The sequence below is a fragment of the Nannospalax galili genome, unplaced genomic scaffold (genome assembly GCF_000622305.1).
Source record: "Nannospalax galili isolate Female #2095 unplaced genomic scaffold, S.galili_v1.0 scaffold1258, whole genome shotgun sequence".
In the NCBI taxonomy this organism is placed as follows: Eukaryota; Metazoa; Chordata; class Mammalia; order Rodentia; family Spalacidae; genus Nannospalax; species Nannospalax galili.
Genome location: NW_008341370.1, coordinates 519,287 through 544,408, shown reverse-complemented (window position 1 = coordinate 544,408; position 25,122 = coordinate 519,287). Strand labels below are relative to the sequence as shown.

Sequence of the window (25,122 nt, the reverse complement as noted above, 5' to 3'; positions counted from 1 at the left end):
CCGGAGCCCTTGGGGGCGGGGCATCAGGAAAGGGGAGGGGCTACTACCCCTGGGGACCAGGGTCCACGCAACGGTTTTGAAGCTCATTGTCTGAGGCTCGAGGCTGGCCTCCCCTTTGAATCTCAGAACCGATCTCTCCCTTCAGGTAGGGGAGCACGATCTGCACTTCGTCTCGAAGGTAAGGAGGCGGCTCCGCAGTGTATGTGGGGCGCCCATCTCAGCCTCCCTTGGCCATTCCCCCAGCCCCACTCCATCACCCTCTCTGTCTCCAGATTCAGCTTTTCTCAGGGCCCGACTTCCTGGGCGAGCACATCTCCTTCGAGGATGACCAGGCCTCTCTGCCCGCTTCCTTCCAGCCCCAGTCATGCCGCGTCCACGGTGGCAGGTGAGTCCACGGAGGGGGTGGAGCGCGGGGTGTGCTGGGAGAGGCGAAGCGGGGGAGGCAAGGGACACATGTTTCAAATGATTTTCTCCTTGTTAACTGTTATATTCTATGTCGTTCAATTTTAAAACAAACAATAAAATTGTAATGGAAAATGTAACTCGATATTAGATAGTATGAAAATTTAACTCTAGATATTTGTGTAGTATAAAGAACCCTGAATTGAGCAGGGTGTGGTGGTGCATGCCTTTCCTCCTAGCACTTGAGAGACAGAGGTAGGTGGATCTTTGTGAATTCGAAGCCAGCCTGGTCTATGTAGCCAGTTCCAGGTCAGCTGTGGGTACAAGAAACCCTGTCTCAAAAAGACAAAAAAAAAGAACTCTAAATTGAGCATAGTGGCATAGGCCTGTATTCCCAGCATTTGGGAGGTGGAAGCAGGAAGATCAGTTTAAGGCAAACTTTAGCTCAGGTACATAGAGAGCTCTGTTCAAGGCCAGCCTGGACTGCATGAGACCCTGCTGTAAACAACAACAAACACAAAGTGTTTCATTTATATTGTACTTAAAAAAAAATCTGGGGCTGGTGAGATGGCTCAGCAGGTAAAAACTCTTGCAGTGCAAAGATGAATTCAATCCCAGGAACCCCCTTGAAAGGAGAGAACAGACTCCTGCAAGTTGTGCTCCAACCACACACACAGATCATACACACACACATACACACACATAATAGTGAATCAAAAATCTAAGCAAAAACAAAATTTCAAAATATCACTAATAAAGAATTTTCCTTAGATGCATATGCTTCGGGTGCAGGAAGCCTTGGGTAGAAAAGGCTGTCCTCCCACATAGGCACACATCATTATCACAACTGCTAAGATGTGTCAATACGAATACCCAATTTTTACCCTTAGGTCACAAATGCCTTCATGAAATTAGGTTGCTTTTCTCAGGATCCAAATAAGATTCACACACTGCATTTGTTCGATTAGTCTCCAGACCATAATAGTCCTCATCACTTTCTTGTCTTACAGCATGCATTTGTTTAATGAAACCTAACAATTTTACCTGTAAATTTCCCATCCTTTATATTTCCATATTTTTCCGATTGCTTTCTGGTGTTCTGTTTCTCTCTGTTTCTCTCTCTCTCTCTCTCTCTCTCCTAAGTTGGTTAAGCTGTTTTGTTCTGTTGGCAAGTCTGTAGAGTGTTGATGTGGACTTCCTGCTGTATCACACATGAGACCATAATGTCTTCTTGTCCTACACTATAAGAGTCCCCATACTCTTCATTATCTTTCACCTAATGGTTTTATTATACCAAAAGATAATTACCAATAGTTCATTCCTTATCTATTGTGTGCATGTGTGCACATGCACACATGCCACCGTGAGCATGTAGTGGTCAGAAGACAACTTGTAGGAGTTGGTTCTCTCCTCCTGCCAAGTGGGTCCTGGGGATTGAACTCAGGCTCTTGGACTTGACAGCAAGCACCCTTACCTGATGAGCCATCTCATTGGCCTTATTCCTTCTTCTTTTATATTTTTTAAATTTATTTTATTTGTTTATGCATGTGTGTTTATGTGTGGGGGCTGTTGCTTGCCGTAGTGCACTTGTAGAGGTCAGAGGACAACTTTGCAGGAGTTTGTTCTCCGCTTCCACTACAGAGTTCCTGGGAATTCTTTTTACCCACTGAACTGTCTCACCAGCTAGAATACTTTTACAAAAAAGAATTTATCTTTCTCAACTATTTGCCTACCTGAAATAGTTATATAGAAAAAAAGACAATAAGATCTTTTTTCAAGGAGATTTATCTGTATTTCTCTCTGTCCCTCTTTCTCTATCTCTGTCTGTCTGTCTCTGGTTTTTGGAGACAGGGTTTCATTCTATAGCCCAGCCTGGCCTCAAGTTCAGTAGGTAGCCCAGGCTGGCTTCCAACTCATAGTGATCCTCTTGCCTCAGCCTCCTGAGTGTTAGGATTACAGTCATGAGCCACCAGAATAATATTTGAGTGGTACCCTAGCAGTCTTCAAGGCTGACCAATGAAAAACTTAAAGTATTATAAGGAACACATAGATTTGTATGTATCTAGTGTGCTGCAGCCTATTCATCACTGTTCGTTGGTATGCTCAGATTGCCTTTGGCCAATGGGAGCACTTTCACATGACCTCTTGGTCCTTTTGACTGATCCCAATAGTTTGGGGAGCATTCTTGCTTTTTTTGGCACAGCATGATGCCCTGGATCATTATGTACATTTTTTGCCCAACTTCCCAAGTTCTCAACTTATAATTGCTTTTGTGGGAAATGATATTTAGAGCCTCAAATCTGCATGCCAGTGTTCCACAATTATAATACTAACATTGCTCCCCATAATGAAGCTGTTGAGGGTTCTTTGTGATTCTTTTTGACTTCAGAACCTTCTCTTACACCCCCCATGGATTTGTATTAGTCAAAAAAGTCCCTCTTAAAGAAATTTGAGCTGGGCATGGGGGCGCACACCTTTAATCCCAGCACTCTGAGAGGCAGAGGCAGGGGATGAGTCTCTGTGAGTTCAAGGCCAATCTGGTCTACATAGCAAGTTCCAGTTGGGGCTACAGGGAAACCCTCTCTCAAAGGAAGAAAGAAAGAAAGAAAGAAATAAAAGCAAGGTGTGTGGCATGCATCTGTAATCTAACCCAGTATTTGCAATATGGAAGCCAGAGGATCAGGATCATCTTTGGCTATGTAGTAAGTTTGAGGCCAGCCTGGGATACATGGGACCCTGTCTCAAAAATACAAAAAGAAAAAGAACCTGAAAAAAAAGAAACTTAAAATAATCTTTTTTGTGTGTGATTATGTAGTGAAGCTGGAATATAGTTAAATTAATTTATTAAATTTAATCTTTTTTTTAATTTTTAGAAACACTTTATATATGTGTTTGTTGGACTGGTCCCACGGCTTTACATATGTTGAGCAAACTTTCTGCCACTGAGCTTTACTCCCAAGCCCTAATTCTGTTTTTGGGTTTTGTTTTGTTTTCTTTTTTCAACAGTTGACTTTTTATTAAGTGTAGACATTTAAGAGGCTGGAGAGATGGCTCAGCGGTTAAGAACATTGGTTGTTTTTGCAGAAGACCTGGGTTCAAATCCCAGCACCCACATGGCAGCTAACAACTGTCTGTAACTCCGGTCCCAGGGGATCCGACAGCCTCTTCTGACCTCCGGGGGCATTGCACGACATGTGTGCGCTTTCCTACACGCAGGCAATACACACATACACATAAAATAAAAATAATAAATAAAATAAAATAAAAAGAGTATACATTTAAGTAAATAGTTTGAAACATTTTGTTTCTTTGTTTTTGTTTTTGAAGATAGGGTCTCCCTATAACTCCAGCTGGCCTGGAACTCCCTAAGTAGATCAGGCTGGCCTTGATCTCACAGCGACCCACTTTTCTGTTTCCAGAGTGCTGGACTAAAGGCTTGTGCCACCACACCCAGCATGAAAAGTTTTATCTAATGAGATACAGCTCAGCATGTGCAGAAATACAGGAAAAAGAAGGGCCTTGAAAGGAAGGGAGTCCCACAGAGACCCAGAGGGCCACACACAAATCCTGCCTCTTCAACAACAAAAGACTTTTTTATTAAGCAAAATCTATCAAGTTGAAGACACAAATGGGGTTCCAACAGGCTGGGTTCATTTAAGAGTGCATACACACACACACACACACACACACACACACACACACACACACACCAGCTGACCAGGAACTTAGTGTAACCGCATAAAAAACCTAGCTTACCTCAGGTTCATTTAACAAGATGTCAGAAACTGTGGCTTAAATAGCAGACTTTTTTTCCGTTTCCTTCCTTCTTATGTCTCACATTACAGTAGGGAGAACAGAGCTCCCGTCTATTCCTGGGTTTTACTTTTACATTTTTTGGGGGGGGGGTCTTTTTGAGACAGGGTCTCCCTATAGCCCCAGCTGTCCTGGAACTCACTATGTAGACCAGGCTGGCCTTGAACTCACAGAGATCCACCTGCCTTTGCCTCCCAAGTGCTGGGATTAAAGGTGTGAGCCACCACGCCTGGCCTGCTTTTACATTTTAAAAAATGTATTTAGTGTGCCTGTGTGTATGTGTATGGGTGAATGCCCCAAAGTTTATGTAGTATAAGTATATATGTGTGTGTGTGTGTGTGTGTGTGTGTGTGTGCGTGTGTGTGTGTGCGTGTGTGTGTAGGGGAGGGAGGAGTGGAGCAATCAGTCAGAGGACAACTTTCCTGAGTCTTTTTTTCTCCGTGTAGGTTCCTGGGATCTGCCTCCAGTCACCAGGTGTCCTAGTTACTTTCTATTGCCGTGATAAAAACACTGACCAAAACCAATTTAGGGAGGAAAGGGCTTATTTTATCTTATATCTCCTGGGTTACAGTTCATCACTGAGGGAACTCAGGGTAGGAACTCAGGGTAGAAACCTGGAGGCAAGAGCTGAAGCACAGACCATGGACGAACGCTACTTACTGGCTTGCACCCCTGGTCTATGCTCAGCCTGCTTTCTTTTATTTTTATTTCATGTCTGTGAGTGTATTGCCTGCATGTATATGAGTGCACCCATGTTGTACAATGCCTATGGAGGTCAGAGGAGGGTGTTGGACCCCTGGAACTGGAGTTACAGATGGTTGTTAGCCTCCATATAGGTGCTGGGTATTGAACCCAGGTCCTCTGTAAGAGCAGTCAGTGCTCTTAACCTCTGAGCCAACTCTCTAGCCCCAGCCTACTTTCTTATACAACGCAAGACCACCTGCCCAGATGTAGCACCACCCACAGTGGGCTGGGCCCTCCTTTATCACTTAACAATCAAGAAAATGCCCCACAGACATGGCCACAGGCCAATCCAGTGGTGACAATTCCTCAGTTGAGATTCCCTCTATTCAGGTACGTCAGGTTGATAACTGAAGCTGTCCAGGCATATCATGCTTGGCAGAGAGTGTTTTTACCCACTGAAAAATCTCACTGGTTCATACTTTTTATTTAGAGATGTTGAGACACAGGCTCTTACTAAATTGTCCAGGCTGGTCTTGAACTCACTCTGTAGTGTAGGCTGCCTTTGAACTTGTGATCCTCCTGTCTCAGCCTCTGGAGTAAGTGGGATTACATGCCAGTGCCATCAGGCCCAGCCTCAGCCAGTCCCCTATTGATGGATGTTTGGGTTCCCTCCACTCTGCTGGTGCAAACAGTGCTGAGTAAATAGGCTCTTGCTTGCTGTATTTCATGCTTTTGAAGGGTGACCCTGAGAGAGACTCCTAGACAGAGGTTTGCAGATCAATTGCCTACAGAGTGTTGTGTAATATTGCCAAATTCCCCTTTAAAGGTAGTGTGAGTTCTTTCAGTCCTTTCTTATGTCTGACTTCAGTACCCATTGCTGCAGTACCTATCTATCTTGGACCTTCCCTGGATGGAAAACACCATCAAGTTCACTCCCACTGAGGACTCTCAGGGTATCTGACAGTCTCAGCTAATGGCTTACCTTTCCTACTTTTCTCCTTCCCAGCTGGATCCTGTTTGATGAGAAGAATTTTGAGGGGGACCAGCACATTCTGTCTGAGGGCGAGTTCCCCACTCTCACAGCCATGGGCTGCCTGGCTTCCACAGTTCTGGGCTCTCTCCGGAAGGTCCCCCTGGTGAGTCCCTGTCCAGGCCCAGGCAACCCCAGGGGCAGAAGGAGAGTCCTGTGTACAGAGCCCTATCTTACCAGGAACTTGTTGGTCTGGATAAGTGAAATTGTTTACAGAACTTTCCCAGGTACCCTTGATTTTGAGGCTTCTGAGCTAGCTCAACTTACTGGATGTTTATTGAGCATCCACTGAGATAGGTCTGGGAGATACCAAACTAATCAGACACAGGACCTGAACATGACAATGTGGAGTAGTTCCCATATCTAAGGTGATGCTGGGATGGGAGAGAGTGACACTGAGTAGGCAGGGTGCAGCCCTGACCAGGTGATGCTCTGTTCAGCGAAGGCTGCCAGGATCTAGTGGGAAAATGACTCTTAAGTGGCACAGGCATGAGGAGCAGGGCAGGGAAAGGCTGCCTCAAGTGACCCAGAGTAGAAGGTGATGTGCTGAGCCCAGAGAGAAGAAAGGGAAGTAACATGGGCGCTATGACACGGGCACCATGACGTGGAGGATCAGAACAGCTGACATATGCTGGGTGACCTTTCCCACAATTCTGTGAGGCACATTACCATTGTTAGATGGGGGCATACAGCCACTCTGACTTGCTCCAGGTTGCACAGCACAGGCAGAGCAGATGCTCCCTCAGGCTGCCTGGCTATACAGCTTGAGCCCTTTAGCACCATACACTTGGCTCTGAGGATGACTGGACCTGGGTCTGGAGCCCAGCTTTGGGGTCTTGAGCCATCATCAGTTTTACCTTTTCAAGACTCAGGTCAGTTCCCCAACCCCACCCCAAATGAATAGAGACCATGACAACATCCACCTCAAGGTTGTTAAGGAGTTATAATGAGATGGGACAGAATGCTCCACCAAGGATCTGCCCTGTAGTGAGCAGGAATAAAGGAACATGGCTATTAGTCAGTGGACTGTTACCCATATCGTCATTGAGGATGGGCAGAAGGGAATATAAAATGAGCCCCAGGTTTCCAGCCTGGCCATTAGTCCTTAGGTGTGCCATTTACCAGCTAACCAGGTATGGTGGTGCATGCCTACAATCCCAGGACTCAGGAGGCTAAAGCACAAGACCAGCCTGTTGCTACACAGTACATTCCTGGTCAGTTTGGACGGTTTAGTAAAATCCTAGCTCAAAAATACAGTCAAGGGCTGGAGAGATGGCTCAGCAGTCGAGATCACTGGCTGCTCTTGCAGAATACCCGGCTTTGATTCCCAGCACCCACATGGCAGTTAACATCTGTCTGTAACTCCAGTTCCAGAGGATCTGACACCCTCTTCTGACCTCCAAGAATATTGTATGACATGGGTGCACTTACATACATGCAGGCAATACACTCATACACATAAAATAAAAATAATAAATAATTTAAAAAATATAACCAAATAGGGGCTGGAGAGATGGCACAACAGTTAAGAGCACTGACTGCCCTTGCAGAAGACCCAGGTTTGATTCTGAGCACCCACGTGGAGGCTACGAACCATCCTTAACTTCAGTTCCAGGGGAATCCAAAGCCTTCTTCTGACCTCTGTGGCATTGCATGACACGGGTGCACTCACATACATGCAGGCAGTACACTCATACACATAAAATAAAAATAAATAAAATATTTTTAAAAAATAATCAAATGATAAATACAAAAAGTGTTAAAAGTGCCATTTATGGGTCTGGAAAGTTAGCTCAGGGGTTAAGAGCACTTTGTAGTTCTTTCAGAGGACCTGGGTTCGATTCCTAGCATCCACACAGTGGCTCTGCCTCCCTCTTCCAGTCTTCACAAGCACTACACACATACAGACAATCAAAACGCTTATGCCAAAAAAAAAAAAAAAAGCCATTTACCAGAAAGGATGTTTGAGGAGAAGTTGGTGCCAGTCTAACCATGCTGGGACTGAGACTCTGGGGACACTGCTGGCAGTGAATGTCCCCAGAAGCTAGGAGGCCTGCAGGACAGATCTGGGGTCTGGATAGGACCCAGAGTGCTCGACAGTCTGGGCCTGCTCGGGCTTTTGTGGCCTTACCTATCTTCTATTGGTTCCAGCACTTTTCAGAGCCTGCTCTTTTTCTGTACGGCCTGGAATGCTTCGAAGGGAAGGAGATCGAGCTGAATGGAGAGGTGCGCAGCCTGCAGGCCAAGGGATTCAACAACCACGTGTTGTCTGTGCGCATCAAGGGCGGCGTGTGAGTGTGCGGTGCAGGGCTCCTAGTGGGGCTGGGCGAGTGGTAGGATGGGGACCCCACCCCGAGCCATGGAGGAGGGAGAAGTATAGACTGAGGAGGGACTCCACCTCTCAGGGCTTGGCTGGATCCCAGCCTTGTGGGATTCTCAGAACCCTATTTTGCCTGCAAATCTACTCCCAGTTTCCCTCTCCTCCTGGAGACTCTACCCTAGTGTGAGAGAAAAGGAAGTAGAGGTTGTTCTAATGTCTGTGCTTCTTCCTCCCCTCTGTCTGCCTGTCTGTCTTCCTCTCTGTGTCTCTGGCACCTGCTGGGCACAGTTGGGTGCTATGTGAGCACAGCGACTTCCGGGGCCGCCAGTGGCTGGTGGGCAGCTGTGAGATCACCAACTGGCTGACCTACAGTGGTACCCAGAGGGTGGGCTCCCTCTACCCCATCAAGCAGGTAGGTAGCAGTCAGCATGAGTGCCTCTGGATGGGCCTGCCCCGTGTGTGCCCGTCCCTGCGTACATCTTGTTTCCCAAGTTCAGCATTTGTATACTTCTGTCACAGCTTCAGCCCCACCTCTTCTTGCATCATCATCTAAATAGTTTTCTCTAAATCAACTATTTTGGTTTTCATTTTACTTTGTCCTAAGGAATAATGTCCGTATGAAAGCATAAGCCTATTGTATACATATGATGAGTTTATTCACAGAACTGAAAATTATCATCAGGTGCACACCACTCACCTATAGTAAGCACACTTCGTTCAGGCACAGGGTCTGCACATGAAGGTCTGTGCACCTGCTTGCCTAGACATTAGCCTCATTTCTGCACATGTATATTTCCAGGGCAGAGCTGTGGCCTGTAACTGTGTCTGTGCACCTGCATGTGCCCATCTGAGAGTATATCTATGCTCATGATGTCTTGTGTCTGAGAACTCTAGGGGTGATCTGTGTGTGTGTGCATGTGTGTGCCTGCATCTGTGGGAGTATCCTGTCTTCGTGCCTGCTCTTGCCTGTGTCTGAGAGCCTGCTGAGTGTGTGCACCTGTGTAAGAGGGTGTGTGTTTAGTCCCTTTGTTCACAGACTCTCATGACAGCATTGCTGGAAGGAAACTTGGAGATTACCTCCATCTCTCACATTTTACAGATGGGGAAATAAAGGCCCCGAGAAGTGGACAAGGACTTGTTCTGCAATCTTGGGCAAGTACTATCCCTTCAGGGACCTCTGATTCCTCATCTTTAAAATGGAGATAGCATGCTGTCTCCTGGGTTTCTTTGAGGACTGAAGAGCTGTAATGTCTGCAGAACCCTTAGAGTGGTCCTCAAGCAGGATGCACGCCACAGATGTTAGTTGTGGTTCTCACAATTACTACCATTACCGTCTCCCCTAGGCTGACTTTGGCAGAGCCGATTCTGGTGATATCTAATGTCACTGCATTTCTCTTCAGCATGTGCGTGTGAGTGTGCATGTGTGTGCTCGTGCATGTGCCAGGACATCTGTATTTTTACTCAGCTGAAGTGCATCAGGCTGGCGGGAATCTTTGTATGTTGGAATGTGTGAATCTAATGACAGAATGGAACTGTGGAACTGTGTTTGTGTCTTCTGTGAAGTGTGCCACCTTGTGGGCTGTGAGTGTATCTGTCAGGGTCCCTCTGTACATGACTGCGTGGTCATGGAACTATGCACGTGTGTGCCCTCAGTCTGAGTGTGGAGAGAGCAGTGACTTAGAAGCAGCATTGGGGAAAGTTTGGAGGCAAAGAGGGCTTGAGAGGGTGGTCCTAGAGGGTCTGGAATGGAGCATGGTGAGGCATTAGTGGCTGCAGACCTGTGACTCTCGGTCTTTCCTTATCACCAGCGCCGAGCCTATTTCCGCCTCTGGAATGCAGCACTAGGGGGATTCCTGGCAGTGCCAGACCATGTGGAGGACATGAAGGCAGGCCGTGTGGTGGTCTCTGAGCCCCGAGCTGGAGGCAGTTGCATTTGGTACTATGAAGATGGGCTACTGAAGAACCAGGTATGATTCTGGAGCTGGGCAGAGACTGCCAACCCCCAGGTCTGCAAACCTGCCTTGGGAAGCTCCAGCCCAGTCAGGAGCAAGACCCATGGAACCCTGAGGTGGTAGAGAATGAAAGTCTGGAAAGTAGTAGCTCTTAGCCAGGCACTGAAGAGGCAGAGGCAGGAAGATCTCTGTGAGTTCAAGGCCAGCCTGGTCTACATAGAGAGTTCTAGGCCAGCCATAGCTACACAGTGAGACCCCAACTCAAAAAAGGAAAACAGCCAGGCGTGGTGGTACATGCCTTTAATCCAAGCACTCGGGAGGCAAAGGCAGGCAGATCTCCGTGAGTTCAAGGCCAGCCTGGTCTACATAGTGAGTTCCAGGACAGCTGGGGCTACAGGGAGACCCTGTCTCAAAAAGAAAAAAAAAGGAAAACAAACAAAAAAAACCCAGAAACAAACAAAAAGGAAAATATTAGCCCTTTAATTCCCCCTCCCATGTTAAACCCTAAAAAACTAGTATTTGGCGATTCCCAACCTTAAGAAAGGGAAGCTTGAAAGGATGAAGGAACTTCCTAGCATCACAATCGTGAGAACCAGTATTCGACCCAGAGCATGACAGTGGCTTGGGCATGGGAGCTCTCCTGTGGGAAAAGCAGTGTCAAACTGTCTTCTGGGGCTTCAGGTGGCCCCCACCATGAGCCTGCAGGTGATTGGACCTCCTAGCCCAGGCTCCAAGGTTGTGCTGTGGGCTGAAAGCCGCCTGCCACGCCAAATGTGGAGCATCAATGAACTAGGTCACATCTGCAGCCAGATGTTCGAAGGCCGGATCCTGGATGTAAAGGGTAATGTAGCCTGGGGGTGTTGGGAGGGGGGCGGAGGCACCCAAGGGGACCAAGAAGAGCTTTGTCCCCAGTACTCTAATCTCCTCTGAATACTTCCTCCCACCAGGTGGCCGAGGCTATGACCGGGACCATGTGGTGCTATGGGAACCAACCAAGGAGAGGCCTTCCCAGATCTGGACTGTCCATGTACTTTGAACCACCTTTTTCCCCCAGCCCTGGAGGCTTTTCCTGGGATGAAATGTTTTTATAGGTTTTTGTTGTAACATAAGCTATTTTCTAATATGCTGCCTAGTGTCCTTTTCTCTGTGCACCTTGATATTGAGTTGGGGGTGAAGACAGACCATTGTTCTTCAACCCCTGCCCAGGCTAACTGCTGGGTTTTATTTGTGATGGTGGTGAGATGTAAGGTGTAAGGCCTCCCCCTGCCACCAGAGGGAGCTCCGTGACCAGACTAAGTGGTAAGTCACTCAGGTGCTTGTGCTCGAGCCTGTTGAGTCAATTCTAGCCCTCTGGCTGGAGGTGAGGGGTCAGGATATAGCCATCAGCGAAGCCATTGTGGTTCCCACACAATCCAGTGGCAGATTCCAGTGGGTGAGTGATTGGTCAGTGGCTTCAGTGAAACAGAAGCGGAGGGCTGGACCACCCACCCCTGCTGACGTGCAGGATGGGAAGGAGTTGGCCAGGCTCAAAGTGGCAAAGAGTTACAGGGATGCAGACACAGACGTGTCCAAGGGTGAAAACATGGAGGAGGTTCAGTGTGTGGGACTACATCTGGCCTGACAGAGGAGATAAGCAAGAGCCACGCCCCAAGGAGCTTTGTCCCCAGGGCTTCTTGCCACTTCTAATTCTAATCTCAAATCCTTAAGGTTTGGCCTTGGTCAGAAAAATCAGGACAAGGGCCTGGGTTCCTAGCAAGGACAGGTCAGGACACAGGAGAAGGGCAGTGCTCTTTCTCCCAGACTTAGAACAACTATTTCTCAGTCCTTGTTGGCTCAAGTCCCTGGGAAGACACAGAGGCAGGCGGGCCCTTGGGGACCACTCTCTGGGTTCCATTCTCTCTCTGCAGGTCTAAACACCAGTCCCAAGCCCAGAAGGGTAAGGATGGTTAAAGTGACTGCTTGTCTGTCCTGCCTTCCCTGCCCACAGTGTGGGTGGAAGTGGCACCTGCCTCCTCATCCTCCAGATCCCGAAATCAAAGATGGACAGACAGATGGCTTTGTGATCTGTTCTTCTGGGAATCTTCCCAGACCTGGAGGTATTCCTGGGCCTGGGATACTCTGGTTGGGAGTTTGGCATGAGACGGGGCCGAATGATCTAGAACCTCCTTGAATTGATCATTCTAAAGACATCTAGGTTTTGGGATGGAGGGATGCCTGGGGTTGTCTAGGGCCTAAGATATGGAGGTGGAATTGGGGCCATCACCCCCAAACACTAAGGGACAAGTGAAACAAATACAGATAAAGGGTGAGTTTCTAGTTGTCTCTGCAAGGTGATTCTAAGGAGGGTTCTCTACATGAAGTTCAGGGTTAGAAAACTGGAGGAGTGCCTTTGTACCACCTTCCCTGAAGGTGGCTGCAGAAAGCACCTGGTATTGCTGTACACATGACTCATGGGGCCAGTAATGACCAGTAACCACACATGAGGCCCCATCTAAGCATAAGCATAACTTTATTGAGCCCCAGCTGGGTGTTACGTGTTCCTTCCCATTAGTACCTCCCTTCTGGCCATTGCCCCTACCACAGTGCCTGTCAATTTTCTGGCATCTCTGGTGTCTATCCCTCTCAAGGACTGGATGGAGACGTCCCTGACTACTGATGGTAGCAGCTGTTTTAGGGGCATAGGGCTAGAGGTGACACCATCACCTTAGCTGAGGTAGAAGAAGAAGAATAGGGTGTTGGCCAAGAAGAAAAGGAAACTGCCGCCACCCACATCACTGAGAGCTGACGCCCCACTATTCATGACAGTTTCCCTGGTCCTCGAGTGGGTGATGATCTTGACAGTGGTAACAGCCTTTTCGGTAGCATTCTGGCTTCCCAAGACTCCAGTTTGTAGCTGCAAGAGAAGTTCAGTGCTCAGGGGGATTTGAAGTGCATGTTACAGACCCTGACTCCCCCAACTCTAGGCCTCCATGAAACTTCTGTCATAAGTACTGTTGAGAAGTTTGACTGCTGTTTGCCCTGTCACAGACAGAGACAGAGCTGTCCCTCTCCTCCTCCTTCGGCCCCTCCAACCCCTCTCAGGCCACCAGCTCACCTGGCAGAGAGGGGAACACAGAAGTCCCAGTCCTTGACCTTATTAACCCTGGGAAGACCTTACCCTCCCCGAGCCTCAATTTCCTGGACTTCTGACTGTTGAGAAGAGTCTATTAAGGTTGGAAGTATCACGTGAGACAGAGCTGAATGAAAAGGCCCCTGGAAAGGTGAGGGTGGGAGGATGGGGCGGTGGAAACAGCCAGATATGACAAGCTGTCCTTGATGCTTGATTGAGCTGTAACTGAAGCTACTCTAGATGGGAGTGAAACTGGTTTTGCTAGTAATCAAACTGCCCTTGATGCTTGATCAAGCTGTCCTTGATCACGAACTTGATGGCTCCTGTCTCCTCTATTAACCAGGCCACTCTGGGTACACGGGTGTCACCACAATTGCCCCCCAGAATGGTAGCTGCTTTTGAGAGTGAGTGGGAAACTTCTGTCTTGGTGGTTCCACATAGCCAGGAGCAGGAGCAGGGGTTGGGCCGTCCCCTGCCGCCTCCAGCCAGCAGCAGAGCATTTCCTTACCCCTACCAAAAGGACCATTTCTTCAGCTACCCGAAACAGGCCCTCTCCCGACACTTCTTCAGGACCCAGTATTACACAGTACTCCACACACCTGGCACCCTGTGAGGATCCCCATATGGAAACACAGGCTTCTTGGGCAGCCCAGAAGCAGCCTGACAGCTAAGAAGGCTGGAAGCCAGGCATTGAGGCCCTCTTACATCTCTGGTTTGATATCCATCTCTGTCCCCATAGAAGGAGCCTAAGCCCCAGGAAACTGCATTCCCTCTCCCCACCCCAGCCAAGTCAAACAGTGCAGATCTAGTGGTGGTGACAGGGGCTCCCAGGACTGCTCTTACCTGAACTATAACCAGGAGGCTGATGGTGAGGAGGAAGAGGAAGCTGTTCATCCTGGATCTGCTTGGGTTCTGTAGCAGCTTTGGGAGTTGAGTTCAGGGCTATCTGTAGGCCTCTTTCAGCTTGGCTGCTTTTGAACTAAGAGGCAGGGGAGATAGGGAGGGGTAGAGGGAGGAAGGAGGGGAGGAGCACTTACTTTTTTTCAGACCTGAGGGTGGATAAAACCAGCCCCAGGTTCCAAGGCCTGGTAGATGAGATCTGAGTTCTCGGTCCTGGGGGATGAGGGATAAACAAGCCTATGGGGGTAGTGGAAGGCAGGAAGCAGGGCCCTGGGCTTGGAGTCCTGCATGTTGGGCAGGGAATCTTGGTTTCATTTAACAAGTCTGAGACCCCAGACCTGTAGCTGAATCTCTGAGCCTTTAACAAAAAAGTTGCTGGAGGATCGAATGCAATAATAACCCTATTTTTACCTTTTATTTTATTAAAAATGTTTTATCCATTCTTTGAGAATTCTACACAATGTATTTTGTTCATATTCACCCCCAGCTCTTTCCCTTAACTTCCCCCAGCTCTGCCCTCAACTTCTTGTCCTTTTTAAAAAATTTTTTAATAACACATGGGGCTAGAGAGATGGCTCAGCGGTTAAGAGCACTGGCTGCTCTTGCAGAGAACCTGGGTTCAATTCCCGGAACCCACATGGTGGCTAACAACCATCTGTAACTCCAGTTCCAGGGAAATCCAACACCTTTTGACCTCCGCAGGGAAACACAGACATGCAGGCAATATACTCATACACTAAAATAAAAATAAAATACTTTTTTATATTTCATAACACAAAATTTGTGTTGTCTATATATTTCTGGGTGTATAGCCATCCACTGGAGCATGGGCAACCCACCAGGAGCCCCACCCTTTAGAAAAGCCAATTCTCCCTCCCCCAAACCATCAACTGTCCATTGCTCCTCAGTTGGGGGCTGCCTAGGAACCCCTTCCCACTCCATGCTAGAATGTCAACTGGCTTTATCTTGTGCAGATCTCATGTAGCAACCACAGGTGCTGTGAGTCCATGAGTGCAATGGTCTTGTTGTAGCCAGAAGACACTGTTTTGCTCCTGTTCTCGCTGACCTCTGGTGCTACAGTCTTTCCGCCCCCTCTTCCTCTGTGGTCCCTGAGCCTTGGGAAAGGGTGTGACATAGATGTCCCATTTGTTGCTGACCACTCCATAGTCACTTATCACTTGGTCAGTTATGAGGTTCTGCATTAACTGCCATCCACTGCACAATAAAACTTCTCTGATAAGGCCTGAGCACTGCACTATTCCCTGTCAGGACTGGTCCTCCCCCTGGGTCTGCCTTATTTATTTTGAAATATAGTCTGTGTTGCCAAGGCTGGCCTTAAACTCATGCTCCTCCTGTCTCAGCCTCCTAAGTGCTAGGATTACAAATGCGCATCACCATGATGGCAAATAGCATATTTTAACATGTCTTTGGTCCCAGCACTTGGGAAGCAGAGGCAAGTAGATCTTTGTGAGTTTGAGGTCAACCTGACAGGGCTACATAGTAAGACCCTGTCTCAAAAAATCCAAAACAAAAACAAGAACAAAAAGAACCCCTGTTTTAACAGAGTCAATGATAGGCCAGGCATGGTGGCACATGTCTTTGATCCCCATGCTCTGGAGGCAGAGGCAGATCTCTGTAAGATGGAGGCCAGCTTGATCTACATAGTGAGTTCCAGGTCTGCTGGGACTACAGGGAGACCCTGTCTGAAAAAAGAAAGAAAGGAAGAAAGAAAGAAAGAAAGAAAGAAAGAAAGAAAGAAAGAAAGAAAGAAAGAAAGAAAGAAAGAAAGAAAAAAAATCTAGGTGTAATGGCTCATACCTATAATCCCAATGCTTTGGGAGGCTGAGGCAGGAGGGTTGCTGTGAGTTCAAGGACAGCCTGGGCTACAGAGCAAGACCCCTGTTAAAAAAAATAATAGTCAACACTAACAACTATTATATAAATGGTTGAAGTATTTTGTTTTAAAGTTTGAATGCCTGTCATCCCAGCACCTGGAGGATGGAGAAGGAGGATCAGGAATTCAAGGCTAGCCTGAGCTATATAATGAGTTTGAGGCCTGCCTGGCCTACCTGGCACCCTGTCTGAAAACTTAGACACAAAAGATTGAGACAAGAGACAGGAGCTGAGTGAGTGGGATGGATGTGGGTTTCAGAAGGTGGCAGATACTGCTGTGGGCTCTGTGAAGCCTTGGGACCCAGTGAGATTCCGGAAGGGGCTGTGGGCTTCTGTGAAAATGAGGGAACATGGGATTAGCTTTGAGTCCACTCCTGTTCTCTCTGGGCTCAGGCTCCTTGTTTCAAGTGAGAAGATTGAACTGGGTTATTTCTGGTCTCTTAAGACCTCATGTTTTGGGATTTGAATGAAGAAACTACCAGCTGGGTTATTTGTAGCACTCCAGGAGGGACGAGGGTCACTAGTGAAAGACAGCAGGTAAGCAGAATGAAGCCCCCAAGGATTGTGGAGAGGTGCTATGAATCCCTGTTGGGAGCTGTTTGGATGGTGCCCTCTTCTATACATGGTTTTTTTTGTTTTTGTTTTTGTTTTTTACTTGTGGTCTCAGTGATACTGGGTAATAATTATTCCCATCTGACTGAGGAAGAAAATGACTTGTCCAAGGTGATAAATCCTGGAGCCAATCTCATTTGAACTTGAGTCCAGATCTGTCTAAAAGGCACAGCACCTCTGGGGGTGCTCTAAAACTCACTGATTAAGTGTTTTTGAGGGGGAAAATGGTGCTAAGGATGGAACTGGGGCCTCACACATGCTAGGCATTTAAATCCTTTACCAGTGAGCAACAACCCCGGTGGTCCCTGATTAAGTCTTGACTCCTGATCTTGCTCCCCAGAACCCAGGCCTTCGCTGGTAACCCAGCTTCTGCCACACCTACTTTCCAGGGCTTCATTTATTCAGTCTTATTTACATGCCAGATGGTAAAGGGGATTCCCCTGAACTTCCCTTGTAGGGTTCAAGATCTTTGTTGCAAGCCTAGGTAAAACCTGAGTGGGCCTCAGGGGCCTCCATCTCCTGAGACTAAAGCTGAAAGGAATAAAGAAGTGAGAGTCCAGGCTGAGGGGAGAAAGGCAGGAAATGGGGAGGGGCGGTGGGGAGGAGGGAAGTGAGAGGGGCCCCTTCTCTCCTTATCTGCTCCTTTACCCTGTGTCCCTAAGGGTCTCAGCTGTTACACCTAGGGGAGGCTGATTCTGGGGTAGCCTGGGCACCAAGGAAGCAGCAGGTGGCCTGCAGCAGGAGAGAGTAGGTCCAGTGGAAGCCCGAGATTCCTTTGCTGAAAACTGACCTGGCCTACTGGGCAATCTTTCCCCCTCTTGTGAGAAGCTAGGCAGGTTGAGCCCTGGCATCTCCGGCCATCTGGTCATGTGGTGGTTCCTCCCTGCTAGGGGTGCCTATGAGAACTTACTTTTATTTTTTTTTAAGACGGGGTCTCACTATGGAGCCCCAGCTGGCCCGGGACTTACCATATAGGCCACGCTGGCCTTGGACTCACGGAGATCTGCCTGTCAGTAATGGGACTAAAGGCAGGCACTACCACACCTGGCTTTTTTTTCACTTTTAAGACATTTTCTGGAGGGCTGGTTCAGTGGTTAGCTCCACTGGATGTTCTTGCAAAGGACCCAGGTTGAGTCCTAGCACCCACATGGCAGCTAAGAACCATCCAAGTTCAGGGGATCTGATGCCCTCTTCTGACCTCCTTGGGCATTGTACCACACAGGTGCACTTACACACATGCAGACAATACATGCATACATATTACTTTTTTCTTTTTAGCTGCCAGGCATGATAGCTCACACCTTTAATCCCAGCACTTGCAAGGCAGAGGCAGGTGGATCTCTGTGAGATCAAGACCAGCCCAGTCTACATAGAGTGCCAGATTAGCTGGCACAGTGTCCCCCCCCAAAAAAGAACTTAAATTTTTTTTTTATTTATGTGTGTGTGTGTGTGTGTGTGTGTGTGTGCAGGTGCCTGTGGAGGTCAGGAGAGGGTGTCAGATACCTTGGAGCTGGAATTACAGACAGTTGTGAGTCTCCTGCCTTAGGTGCTAGGATCTGAACTCAGGTCCTTTGAAAGAAGAGCAAACTCTCTTGAAGCTAGAGATGACTCAGAGGTTAAAAGCACTGTCTGCTCTTACAAAGGACCCAGGTTCAGTTCCCAGCTAACAACCATCGGTAGCTCCAGCTCCAGTGGGTCTGACGGCCTCTTCTGACCTCCGTGGGCACTGCACGACACGGGTACACTTACATACATGCAGGCAATACACTCATACACATAAAATAAATAATATATATATACATATATATATTTTTAAAAAGAACAGCAAGCTCTCTTAACCGTTGAGCCATCTTTCCAGCCTGGACTTAAACTTTTAAAAGTATCTACCTATGTATCACCTATCTATGTATCTCTTCGGGGTGTACCTGTGCCCCAGGATTCCTGTGGAAGTCAAGGACAGCTTGCAGGAGCTTTTTGCTCCTCCCACCATGTGGATCCTGGAGATTGAACTTGGATTGTCAGCTTCGGCTGTCATCCTGCCAGGCCCTTAACCTTAGTTTTATTTAGTTATTTTTCCAGTGGGGGGTTGAACCCATGCTTTCGTACTAAGCATATACTCTACCACTGAGCTACACTCCCAGGATCCTTGGACTTAAGTTTATAAATATTTTCTGCAAACCCCCAAAGTTTCCATTTCCCATTTGGAGACAGCAGTGGTATGAGGTGACGCTGCTGCTGGCACATGTGTGGAGGGGAACATAAGGATGCTAAGGACATCTTTAAGGGTCACGAGGACTTGAACACAGAGGGATGCCTGCTGAACATACCCTAGAAAGGAAGTGGGCTTCCTGCCTGCTTCCTCCTGCCCCCTGAACACCTACATTCTGTCTTGACATCTGCATAGATAAAACCTTACTTGGCAAGCTGAGAAAGCTTTAAAATAGCCCCATTTTAGAGGTGAGGAAACTTAAGGCAATTCAATGGCAGTGCTCAAGCTACAACCTAGCTCTCCCAAGGCCTTCACATACCTTTTCCAAACCCCCAGAATCTGTCCACATGCCCGGTGACTCTCCTTAGGGATAGAGACCAAACCCCTCAGTGAGACTGGAAGCTGCCTTCTTCCTACCTAGTTCCCTAACATCCTCTACCACCCCGAGCATGCTATTTCTTAGTCCTCAAACATACCCTTTGCCCTAGCTGCCCCAGGCACTCTGATACCTGAAATTTCCTCTGCCCTAACTAAATCATTCAGTTCAGAAGCCCCTCCCCAGGGAAAGAAGCCACTCCCCCTATAAAGCTCCCTGAAAGATGGAGGGTTGTTCCTCCTTGCTGTAGTTTCTTCTGTTGACTGCTGTAAAGATTGTATCTCCTGGGCTGGGGATGTACCTCAGCTGGTAGAGTACTTGCCTAGCATACAGGAAGCCCTGATTTCTAGCCCCAGCCACACATAAAACCAGGTGTGCTGGCGCATCTCTGTAATCCCAGCACTTGAGAGGATTCGAAGTTCAAGGTCAGCCTTGGCTGCACAGTGAGTTTGAGACTAGGGAGGATTCGAAGTTCAAGGTCAGCCTTGGCTGCACAGTGAGTTTGAGACTAGATTGGGCTACCTGAGACCCAGTCTCAAGCAAAACAAAACAAACTACAACAAAAGATTGTGCCTCCTAAGGACATGGTCTGGTCTAGGACTTGTCACCTCTCCAACCCAACACAGGGTAGAACGTGGTACAAACAGCTCTCAGGGAGGGCTGAAAGAAAGAATGAAGGTTAAGCATCTACTTCCACCCCACTGCCAAGCCCTGGTACCTTTAGGTCTGGTTACTATGGGTAACTCCTGAGTCCATACTGAGGAGTTACTGGTGCAGAAAAGAATCCAGGGGCTAAGAAAGGAGAGCACTCACTATATTTGGGCTGCTTTCCTCCTGCAAGAATTTGCCTCTTCCAGAAGAGACAGTTTAGAAGCTGAGCAGAGCTTTCTATAAATTTATGGGGCAAAAGGGAGGAAAAGTATAGTTGAGTAGTTGAGGATCCCCAAAGGAAGAGGCCCTGACAAGCACCCCCAATTTAGCATTCAGGTGGGACCATGGAGGTTTACACTTGAGTTAAGAGAGAAAGATGAGCCGGGTGTGGTGGCACACACCTTTAATCCCAGCACTCAGGAGGCAGAGGCAGGCGGACCTCTGTGAGTTCAAGACCAGCCTGGTCTACATAGTGAGTTCCAGGACAGCTGGGGCTACAGGGAGACCCTGTCTCAAAAAGACCAAAAAAAAAAAAAAAAAAAAAAAAAAAAAAAAAAAGGGAGAAAGAGGAAACAACAGCCCACATCATAGACATTAAAGACAATGGGCCAGGCGTGGTGGCGCACGCCTTTAATCCCAGTCCTTGGAAGGCAGAGGCAGGCAGATCTCTGTGAGTTCAAGGCTAGCCTGGTCTACATTGTTCCAGGACAGCTGGGGCTACAAAGACACATTACAACTGAACAAACCTAAAACAAGAGAAACAATATTAGTTTCATAGAAGATCTAGATAATGGAATTATCAATGAAACTTTCAAGTAACTGTACTTTCAGTATTTAAAGACATACAAGAGAAGATAGAGAATTGGAAATTATAGAAGAGGGCCAAATGGAAATTTCAGAATGGAGAAACCCAGTAACAGAAGCAAACAACACAGTGGACAGGTTTAACCTCAGACTGGGCACAACTGAAGAGAGAATTAGTGAAGTGAAAGGCAGATCATAAGAAAATACATATTCTAGTATAGTATATTAAGTTCCTGCTATGTACTTGATACTGATTTTGGTTTAGGCTCTAGGGATACAGCACTGAACAGACAGACACTGTCTCTACTCTTTTGAAGCTGACATTCAAATGGGGGAGACAATTAAACAAGATGGGTGATTTCAGGTTCCAATAAATATTGAGGAAGTCAAGATGTGAGAAGAGAAAAACTGGGGGAGGTCAGAGACTAGATAAGTGGTCAGGACAGGCCACTTGGAGGAAGTATTAATGTTGAGATCTGCAGAAGGAGACTTTATGTAGGCATACAAAGCACCTTAGATTGCTACCCTATTCCAATGTCATACTAATCCCCTGCCCTTCTGCTTGAGACCAAACCCAGGGCCTTGCACAGGCTAGGCAAGTGTTCTGCTAAATCATATCCCCAGCTCCATGCCCCTTTTTTACTTTAAATATTTTATTTTTTATTTATTTATTTTTTCTTTGTCTCCCTGTAGCCCCAGCTGTCCTGGAAGTCACTATGGAGACCAGGCTGGCCTTGAACTCACAGAGATCCCCCTGACTCTGCCTCCCGAGTGCTGGGATTAAAGGCGTGCGCCACCACACCCAGCTTATTTTATTTTATTTAATTTTAATTTAATTTAATTTTATTTTATTTTATGTATATGAGTGCATCCATGTTATGCAATGCCTATGGAGGTCAGAAGAAAGTCAGTCCCCTGGAACTGATTGTTAGCTACCATGTGGGTGCTGGAAACCGAACCCAGGTCCTCTGCAAGAGCAGCTAGTGCTCTTAACTGCTGAGCCATCTCTCCAGCCCTGCACCCTCCCTTTTTTGAGGTAGGGTTCTATGTAGCCCAGGCTGCTCTTGTAATCCTCCCATTTCTGCCCTTGCCTCCTGAGTGCTAGGATTATAGGCATGTGCTGTCATGTTACGGCTTCACAGTGTTCCTTGACAACTGTCCCCAGGGCCCAGCACAGGCTCACACAGAACAAATACTCACTGTGTACTTGTTCAGTGATGGAATGGAATAAAACAGGTGGAGAGAGGAGAGTGTTGCAGCATATGCTACAGTGTGATCATGTGATCTGCCCTGACTTTATTCTCACTGACAGAGGTGTGATTCAATAGCACCACAGAGCACTCAAGGTAATATTTGTTGTTATTGCTGTTGTTGAGATAGGGTCTGTGCTAGACAACTTCAGTTGTTAATTTGGCACATTTGGGTAGAGGGGACCTCAGCTGAGGAATTTCCTCCATTAGCCTGGCCTGTAGCCATGTCTGTGGGGTATTTTTTTGATTGAGTGATGTAAGGGCCCAACCCACTGTGGGTGGTGCCACCCCTTGGCAGGTTGTCCTGTGAAAGCAGGAGTTGTGGGCCAGGGGAGCAAGCCAGTACGCAGCATTCCTCCATGATCTGTATTCCAGGTTCCTGTCTGAGTTCCCTCCCTATAGCCACAGCTGTCTTGGAACTCACTATGTAGACCAGGTTAGCCTTGAACTCACAGAGATCTACCTGCCTCTGCCTCTTGAGTGCTGGGAGTAAGAGCTTGCACCACCATGCTCGGCCAGTCAGTGTTTTGTTTTGGTTTTTTTTGTTATTATTATTATTAATTACAGAAATAGAAAGGTAACTAAGACAGGGTCAAACTCTGGTAGTCCAGATTATCCTGGAACTGACTATGTAGCCGAGGCTGCCTTCAAACTTGTATCAAGGTAAATCTTTATCCATCCATTCATTTGCTCACTTACTCATCCAATTTATTGAAACCTACTGGGTCGGATACCCAAACTGTAATTCAGAAAACTGAATGGGAAAAGCCATCATGGCAGTAGGCTTTAAAGTATAGAGTGCAATTCTGCTTAGGGGGAGAGAGAAAGGCCAGAGCTGTTTTCATGGAGGAGGGGACATTTAAGCTGGGTTTTTTTTTTTGTTTGTTTGTTTGTTTTTTTCTGGAGTGAGATTTTTACCAAGCAGAAAAATAAGGAAGGATGTTGCAGAAGCCCAAAAGTTGAGAAAGAACATGCTAGTTTCTAGAAAATGAGAAGTAGAGGGTAAGACTCAGAATATAAAGGCTTCAAAATATTGCTAAGCTGGGGGTGACAGTCTTCATCTGAGATGGTGGCCATAGGGGTGGGGAGGAGGAGAAAAGGTAGGGGAGAAAGTTAGACCTTTATTCTGAGGGACTCCATGGGCATAAAGGACTCTCTCTCTCTCTCTCTCTCTCTCTCTCTCTCTCTCTCTCTCTCTCCTCTCTCTCCATTCACTTCCCTCCTGAGCTGCTAGAACCCATAAACTCTTTAACCTCAAAGGAGTCATACCTGATAAGCATCTTTCAGGAAATGACCTAGAAGTAGATTATGTCCACTCTCAAGAATAGAAACTCAAGAAGTGCATGACAAAGAAGCAGCTAGTGGACCCCCATCTTAGCTGACCAGAGGGAGTCCTGGGTCAGGTAGTACAGGAATTGGACACACTGGCCTCCAGGGTCTCTTACACTCAAGGCTTATGTGAGCCTAGACAGCCTGAAAAAATTTCAAGAGCCTCTAAGACAGGACACTGAGTGACAAAGGTTGGAAAAGTAACTCCAAGGTGAGCTTAGAATCTTGCTTTTAATTTTGATTTGGGGAGACACCCGTAAAAAAAGTAACTGTGGGGCTGGAGAGATGACTCACCGACTGCTCTTGCAGAGGACCTGGGTTAAATTCTCAGCACCCACATGGAAGCTAACAACCATCCAGAAGTTTCAGGGGATCCAACACCCACTTCTGACCTCTGTGGGCATTGTGTGACACATAATGCAGGTAATACACTCAAACATATAAAGTTAAAAAAAATTTTTAAATAATGTGTAGTTTATACCTGTAATCCCAACATTTGGAAGGTTAAGGCAGAACCATCACAGTGAATTTGAGATCAATCTGGGCTACATAGCAAGTTCCAGGCTAGCCTGAGCTACATGTCTCAAAAACAAACAAAATGACATTATGGGAATTTTGCACAGAAATCAGGTAGGTTCTATTTGTATTTTTGTTTTACGGCTATGGAAACTGTGGTTAAATAAGTGAAGTCATGAGCTGCAGCAATCAACTAGTAAGTGACAGAGGCTAGCCTCCGAAGAGCTGTTAAAGTATGCTGGTCTATAGTACAACACACTTACACACTTCTTTTTTTGTTGTTTTGCTTTGTTTTTTTTTTTTTTTGTTGTTGTTGTTTATGTTTGTTTGAGACTGGTTCTCACTCTGTTGGCCTGAATGGCCTCTAAATTAGAGCCCACCTGCCTCTGCCTCCTGAGTGCTAAGATTAAAGGCTTGTGCCATCATACCAGTTGGAGAATGCATACTTTTATAAAGTCTCTAACTTCCCCCAATGAAGATTATTTTATTTGTTTCTGAGATAGGGTGTCATGTATCCCAGGCTGGCAAACTTGCTATGTAGACAAGAATGACCTTGAACCTCTGATCTTCCTGCCTCCACCTCCTCATTGCTGAGATTACATCTGGAGACCAAACCCATGGTGTTGTGCATATTAGGCAAGCACTCTACCAGCTGAGCTCCCTCTCCACCCATTTTTTTGTTTTTTTATTTTTTAAAAGCAAACTAACTGACCTGCCAGGTTAGAGGACTCTAACCTTCTTCCCAGGAACCAGATAGTCACTAATTTATCTATGCAGGCCCTGAGAAATGGAGGTAAGGGTGGGGTGTGATACAGAGGGGAAGACAAATCCTGATGAGTGGGTAAAAACAACTTGTGCTCCCCAGTACTGTTGAAACCCCTTGCTTCCCTTTACGCATCTGCGTGTGTAAGGTGACAGTAGAAGATTGCTATTTCCCCTGACCAAGACTCCCTGAGAACCCCAAAACTGTTTGGCTCCATGATCTCCAACTTCCTCATCCTCAGATACCTCAAGCCTCAAAAAGCTTTCTGGGAGTCACCCTGTGGCAATTCTCCCACCAATTCTCTTATTTTCAGTCACACTTTCCACACAACTGCCTCCCTTGGCAGTGGTCTGGACTGCTTGCATGCTTGGCTCATCTAGCAAACCAGCCCGTTTTACTAGAGTGGGAGTTTCTAAAAAGAGCATGATTCTGAAGGCAGACAGTTCTCTAGGAAGAGCATGATTCTGAAGGCAGACAGTTCTGGGTTTGTTACATTTTTGTTTATTTTT

At 47.0% G+C, this 25,122-nt stretch overlaps 2 protein-coding genes across 6 annotated transcripts in view; one reads left to right on the top strand and one right to left on the bottom strand.

Moving 5' to 3' along the window:
- Positions 1 to 11,322, top strand: part of Crybg2 (crystallin beta-gamma domain containing 2) — a 31,787-nt gene extending 20,465 nt beyond the window's left edge. For 3 of the 5 annotated variants that reach the window (XM_029565234.1, XM_029565237.1, XM_008836815.3), the window contains exons 15-22: positions 146 to 178; positions 273 to 385; positions 5,906 to 6,035; positions 8,081 to 8,220; positions 8,538 to 8,661; positions 10,058 to 10,216; positions 10,883 to 11,042; positions 11,149 to 11,322. In XM_029565234.1, coding sequence (XP_029421094.1) covers positions 146 to 178; positions 273 to 385; positions 5,906 to 6,035; positions 8,081 to 8,220; positions 8,538 to 8,661; positions 10,058 to 10,216; positions 10,883 to 11,042; positions 11,149 to 11,237 — 948 coding nt within the window. In that variant the 3' untranslated portion in view covers positions 11,238 to 11,322. Of the gene's footprint in view, positions 1 to 145; positions 179 to 272; positions 386 to 5,905; positions 6,036 to 8,080; positions 8,221 to 8,537; positions 8,662 to 9,348; positions 9,402 to 10,057; positions 10,217 to 10,882; positions 11,043 to 11,148 lie in introns of those variants that run through there. The other 2 variants (XM_029565235.1, XM_029565236.1) reach the window with 2 other exon arrangements.
- A 1,421-nt stretch (positions 11,323 to 12,743) lies between these two features.
- Cd52 (CD52 molecule) lies at positions 12,744 to 14,269 on the bottom strand. The gene is made up of 2 exons (XM_017799073.2): positions 14,154 to 14,269; positions 12,744 to 13,094 (listed from the first exon to the last, which is right to left on the bottom strand). The coding sequence occupies exons 1-2, from the start codon at positions 14,202 to 14,204 to the stop codon at positions 12,906 to 12,908; spliced, it is 240 nt and encodes a 79-aa protein (XP_017654562.1). The 5' UTR covers positions 14,205 to 14,269; the 3' UTR covers positions 12,744 to 12,905.
- Between the last annotated feature and the right edge of the window lie 10,853 nt (positions 14,270 to 25,122).